The sequence below is a fragment of the Pongo pygmaeus genome, chromosome 3 (assembly GCF_028885625.2).
Source record: "Pongo pygmaeus isolate AG05252 chromosome 3, NHGRI_mPonPyg2-v2.0_pri, whole genome shotgun sequence".
Taxonomy (NCBI): Eukaryota; Metazoa; Chordata; class Mammalia; order Primates; family Hominidae; genus Pongo; species Pongo pygmaeus.
The window spans coordinates 168,228,518-168,234,828 of NC_072376.2; the positions used below are offsets into that span (position 1 = coordinate 168,228,518).

Genomic DNA, 6,311 nt, shown 5'->3' on the forward strand with positions numbered 1-6,311 from the left:
TAATACTATTTTTAATACTAAATCCTGCACCAAAAACAGAATCTGCTTGGTTTATCTGAGATAATTCATAGTCCCAAGGTTCAGGCATCAGACAAATAGTTTTAATATGTTTCCCTTTCTTATACAATTTGTTGCTGTATATTTATAAATTTGAAACGGTCAAGATATTGAAGGAAACTTTACTTTTTTATCTACCTGAAAATTAATTCAATGAATTTATAGTGGTTATACAATTCATAAAGTTTATAATATTCATTCCATTTAAAATGAAATTAATCCATTCGATAGCATTCACTTTGAAATTATGTCTATACTATCAGTATTATACTTTACCGTCATAGGATATATTTCAGAAACCTGATTTAATTGATCCATATTTGACAATAGACTTATTAAAGGGTCTGTTTCATTAAAATGTTTTGCTATGCACAATTTTAGAGAGTAGAGGATATTTTGATCCCCAACCAAAATTAAATCAGTCCATTTGTGAAATTTCTTTGCTTCACCTTTGTGTTTTCCTCGTTCCATTGGTTTTTGTTGTTGTTGTTGTTGTTTTGTTTTTTCTTTTTAGGTTGTAGACTCTTGTGCTGGTTGCAGGCCAAGTGGAACTGTACTGAAAATGGGTCCAATAGGTGCAGAGGCTGATGAGAACCAGACAGTGGAAGAAATGAAGGTGGAACAATATGGGCCACAAACAACTCCTAGAGGTGAACTGGTCCCTGACCCTGAGCCAGAGCTTATAGATAGTACCAAGCTGATTGAGGTACAAGTTGTCCTCATATTGGCCTACTGCTCCATCATCTTGCTTGGGGTAATTGGCAACTCCTTGGTGATCCATGTGGTGATCAAATTCAAGAGCATGCGCACAGTAACCAACTTTTTCATTGCCAATCTGGCTGTGGCAGATCTTTTGGTGAACACTCTGTGTCTACCGTTCACTCTTACCTATACCTTAATGGGGGAGTGGAAAATGGGTCCTGTCCTGTGCCACCTGGTGCCCTATGCCCAGGGCCTGGCAGTACAAGTATCCACAATCACCTTGACAGTAATTGCCCTAGACCGGCACAGGTGCATCGTCTACCACCTAGAGAGCAAGATCTCCAAGCGAATCAGCTTCCTGATCATTGGCTTGGCCTGGGGCATCAGTGCCCTGCTGGCAAGTCCCCTGGCCATCTTCCGGGAGTATTCGCTGATTGAGATCATTCCAGACTTTGAGATTGTGGCCTGTACTGAAAAGTGGCCTGGCGAGGAGAAGAGCATCTATGGCACTGTCTACAGTCTTTCTTCCTTGTTGATCTTGTATGTTTTGCCTCTGGGCATCATATCATTTTCCTACACTCGCATTTGGAGTAAATTGAAGAACCATGTCAGTCCTGGAGCTGCAAATGACCACTACCATCAGCGAAGGCAAAAAACCACCAAAATGCTAGTGTGTGTGGTGGTGGTGTTTGCGGTCAGCTGGCTGCCTCTTCATGCCTTCCAGCTTGCCGTTGACATTGACAGCCAGGTCTTGGACCTGAAGGAGTACAAACTCATATTCACAGTGTTCCACATCATCGCCATGTGCTCCACTTTTGCCAATCCCCTTCTCTATGGCTGGATGAACAGCAACTATAGAAAGGCTTTCCTCTCGGCCTTCCGCTGTGAGCAGCGGTTGGATGCCATTCACTCTGAGGTGTCTGTGACATTCAAGGCTAAAAAGAACCTGGAGGTCAGAAAGAACAGTGGCCCCAATGACTCTTTCACAGAGGCTACCAATGTCTAAGGAAGCTGTGGTGTGAAAATGTATGGATGAATTCTGACCAGAGCTATGAATCTGGTTGATGGCGACTCACAAGTGAAAACTGATTTCCCATTTTAAAGAAGAAGAGGATCTAAATGGAAGCATCTGCTATTTAATTCCTGGAAAACGGGCTGGGCAGAGCCTGTGTGAAAATACTGGAATTCAAAGATAAGGCAACAAAATGGTTTACTTAACAGTTGGTTGGGTAGTAGGTTGAATTATGAGTAAAAGCAGAGAGAAGTACTTTTGATTATTTTCCTGGAGTGAAGAAAACTTGAACAAGAAATTGGTATTATCAGCATTGCTAAGAGACGGTGGGAAAATAAGTTGACTTTCAAATCACATTAGGACCTGGATTGGGGAGCTGTGCAGTTCACTGCTCCCTGCTTGGCTGATGAAAACACCACTGAACAGAAATTTCTCCAGGGAGCCACAGGCTCTCCTTCATCGCATTTTGATTTTTTTGTTTATTCTCTAGACAAAATCCATCAGGGAATGCTGCAGGAAAATATTGCCAACTATACGAATGGCTTCGAGGAAACAAACTGAAATTTGCTATATCATTAATATTTTGGCAGATGATAGGGGAACTCCTCAACACTCAGTGAGCCAATTGTTCTTAAAACCAATTGCACGTTTGGTGAACGTTTCTTCAACTCTGAATCAAAAGCTGAAATTCTCAGAATTACAGGAAATGCAAAACATCATTTAATTTCTAATTTCAAGTTACATCTGCTTTATGGAGATACTATTTAGATAACAAGCATACAACTTGATACTTTTATTGTTATACCTTTCTGAACATGTATGATTTCTGTTATTATTCCTATTGGAGCTAAGTTTGTCTACACTAAAATTTAAATCAGACTAGAGAATAATTTTTGTGGCATGTTGTAACATTTCACAGTATTTATAAGCTATTTTTGCACAGGTACATAGCTCTCATGTATTTAAAGAACACTGCAGTGTTATTTTCTTTGAAATTCATCCTCCATGGACCCATTCATACTAAATAAAACAATGTAATTACATTAAAATGGACCTATCTGGTACGAGGTACTAAAAACACTGGATTCATTTCATCTTGCAAATGTTGTATTTCAACCAATTTCGCATAAGTTATTTATCTTCTTTTCAAAATAATTAGCTATATTTTTATATAATATGAATATATACATAAAAATTGTTTCTATAAATTGTAGAACATAGATGCTACAGTATTTTTTATTTAATTATTTTATGAATAAAATTGTTATTTCAATAGGACCCGACCAAAGATGCTTAAAAACCTTCTATGTTCATAAAAAATAACAACTGAGATGTTAAAAGAGTCACACATCTTTAGATGCTGTTAAAGTTTCATTACAGTCATATTTTTGTAAATATGACAGAATTTGTGAATATATTTTTAAAGCAAAAAAACTTCAACATGCATATGATATATAGTTACAACATTAATTTTATGAACTGGAGAGCTTTACTTTATGGATATATTTAAAATTCATACTATAGCTCCTATTAAATTCCTTCCATGACAGATATAAAGGACTGGTTTTTAAGTGCACTGCACTTCTGGAATACTGAAAAAGAATGAAAACAATATGTTAGATTAGGTGTAAGACTTTAAGAAGCGAACAAAAAGTAATGTATATCTGTAATATATAATCAAATGATTCATTTTTCTGTTAGACTCAGCAAATTGTTCAAAAATAATCTTTTTGTCTTTTAAGTAGCAGTCGCTTTGCTTAAGATGCTAATAGAAAACTATGGTTAAAGATTTACCCTCCCTCTTGGTAATTATTACACTCTTGGTGAATTATTACACTGTAAGAAATGTATATGCTACTGTGTTACATGTTGTATTAGTAAATTATTAGAATCCAATCAATGATTCAATTAACATATATCTTATCCAATTCATTATGTCAATTCATTAATAAAATACCTTTTATGTAGTGGCTTTATGTTGAAATTAAAAAGTTGGGAAAATTAGAGAAATTGTGTGGAATTTTATATCAGAGTGCTTGTCTAAGACAAGGCAGTAAGACTAATGCAACTAAAAAAGAAAAATAAAGGCGGCTGTTCCACAGTTAGTCCAGCTCTCTTTCCATTCTGTACCTGAACCTGAGTCAATAGATCACTCCTATGACTGCAATTACAATATATAATATGAGGATGCGTGGATCTTCATTTTTCAGACAAGACCTTTCTTCTTAACTTCAAATCTGTATCTCTACCGGCCAACAGACCATGTCCACATGGGTGTCTCACCAGCAAATCAAATCCAATATGTCTCAAACAGAACCTGCCATTTCAATGCACACCTCATCCCAGCTCACCTCCATGTTGTCTTCCCATATTCCCTGTCTCAATCATGACACTACTATGTACCTATTTCCCAAAAGCCTTACATTTTGGAATCACCCTTTACAAGTCTCTTTATCGCATGTATCTAATTAATTCCCACATCTTGTTTTAATTCCTACGTGTTTCTTTAATCAACTTACTTTTTTCCGTTCCCTTGGTCCAGGCTATGATCGTCTCCCCAGACTGCTATTATGTCTCATCTGGATTAATATAGGTGCTTCCTAATTGGTCTCTATATCTTGTTTTCTTCCCATCCAATCCAACTTTAACCCATTAGCCACAGTGATTTTTCAAAAACTCAGATTTTATCAAATCACTCTTCTCATGAAAACACTTTAACGTCTTCTTATATGATAAACTCAGAATCTTTTTACGACATGGAAGGTTGTTTAGAACCTGACTGTGCCTGTGTTTTTTATCTCATATAGAGTCTTTTTTTTCCACTAATATTTGCTGCTAGATTTTAAGCATCATGAGGGCCAGGACAGGGACTGTCTTAACCATTGTGGTTATCACACTTACTTGCAATTCTTGACACCAAGTTAGTGGTCAATAAATATCCTTCAAAGAAATTGAGTTTATGAAGTGAAGTATATTTATTAAAGCCAAGACTTGAAGATAGATTTGCAAGGTTGTAAACCATAAATGTTTCCCATTTTAGCATATGTCTTCTAGGAAAAGAAGGTTTTAGCTACACAAGAGTCCAGTAAAGATATATTTGTTCAGAATCAGGCTGGTTTTCTTTTGTTTTTTGAAGGCCATTAAACATAGACACATGCATAAGTATAAAGGGCTCTATACATAGATTTCATTCATGGCTCACTCAAAATTAGCTAGAACTTTATCACCAGGGAAGAATGGAGGAGGCAGTCATGATTCAGATAGCTAGAGAAGCCATTGCAGATATTTCTAGCAGAAAGTTATTTAATTCAAGAAATTAAAATCTTATAAAACCACTGGAAGAGCTGGGGAAGTTAAAGGTAGGGAAAGTATCCGCTAGTATTGAAGAAACCAGGAAGTGCAAAATTGCAAGAAACTACTATTAGTGTGAACAGTGCGAAAGTGGATGATGTACAGGAAAAGTACAGATTTATCTGTAAAATCTTATTGCCTCTCGCTAAGCCCACACTCCTGCCATCTCTACTGTAGATCCATTAATACCTTTTGCTTCTCTTCTGGTTTCCAAAATTTATACAACTCTAGCCTCACTGGCATGGATCTAGGGAAATGTTCTTAGGTTTAAAATCCCTAAGATACAGGGGAGAGCATGGAGGGGAGGATATGGCACTCAGTTGCTATCAGAGAGTCTGGCAATCTTAGGGTGTAATTTCTACTTTCAACTTCATCTTCTCCTTAGTACCTGCGTAGATTCTCCAGAGTTACAGTGATGCAAATTGACTCTATCTTTTCCTTTTCTCTTAACAAGGCTCAGGTGTTAAAAATACTCTTTAAAACTGCCCTATTTGTACAGGTAGACTGAGGAGTAAAGTATAAATCAAGGCCATTTTTCCTACAATGGGCTGATTGGAATGGAGGAAGAAAGGATAAATCCTATATAATTATACCAATACTGGAACAATGATCTAAAAACTACAGAAGAATCTAAATTCTGGATTAGCTTCCTAGGATGAGCAAAAGGAAATAATAATGTCTCAGGAAGAGAAGAGTCTTCAAAATTTCCAAATTGATAAGAGATGAAATATTAATATATATGGTAGCAAAAGATAAAAATGTTACTTTTTCTTAAGAAAACAAAAAAATTAAAGAAACAACACAAAGATACTAGAGAATGCAAACAACTCAATGATTTTATCCCATGAAATTAAACTCAGGTAAGAATTTTGTTAAGGAGTTTCTAAGGACTGATGTGAGGATTTATAAAGATAACTGTCTGTTAGACCATTGACCTTTTTCTGCCTTAGTACACTTGAAAGACGTCCACAGACTCCACAATTTCTCATAGATATGGAAGAGGTTATAAAAAGAATAGTCTTCAGGTTATAACAATTCGCATTCATGTTATCTGTAACTCCAGCTCTTCCTTGCTAACTTGAGATTGTGTAATTGAATGGAAGTAAGTGAAAATGGCTAACCCTGAATCTACTCTCCTTTATAAACAAATAATTGGCAATTTTTCAACACTTTAACAAATTACTTGCAA

The 6,311-nt window shown here is 36.2% G+C and overlaps 1 protein-coding gene across 3 annotated transcripts in view; it reads left to right on the plus strand.

The window, feature by feature from the left end:
* Positions 1-3,773, plus strand: part of NPY2R (neuropeptide Y receptor Y2) — a 44,410-nt gene extending 40,637 nt beyond the window's left edge. For 2 of the 3 annotated variants that reach the window (XM_054485367.1, XM_054485366.1), the window contains exon 2: positions 572-3,773. In XM_054485367.1, the coding sequence (XP_054341342.1) occupies positions 620-1,765 (1,146 nt within the window). In that variant the 5' untranslated portion in view covers positions 572-619 and the 3' untranslated portion in view covers positions 1,766-3,773. The remainder of the gene's footprint in view (positions 1-571) is intronic. The other variant, XM_054485368.1, reaches the window with a different exon arrangement.
* Positions 3,774-6,311: the final 2,538 nt, after the last annotated feature.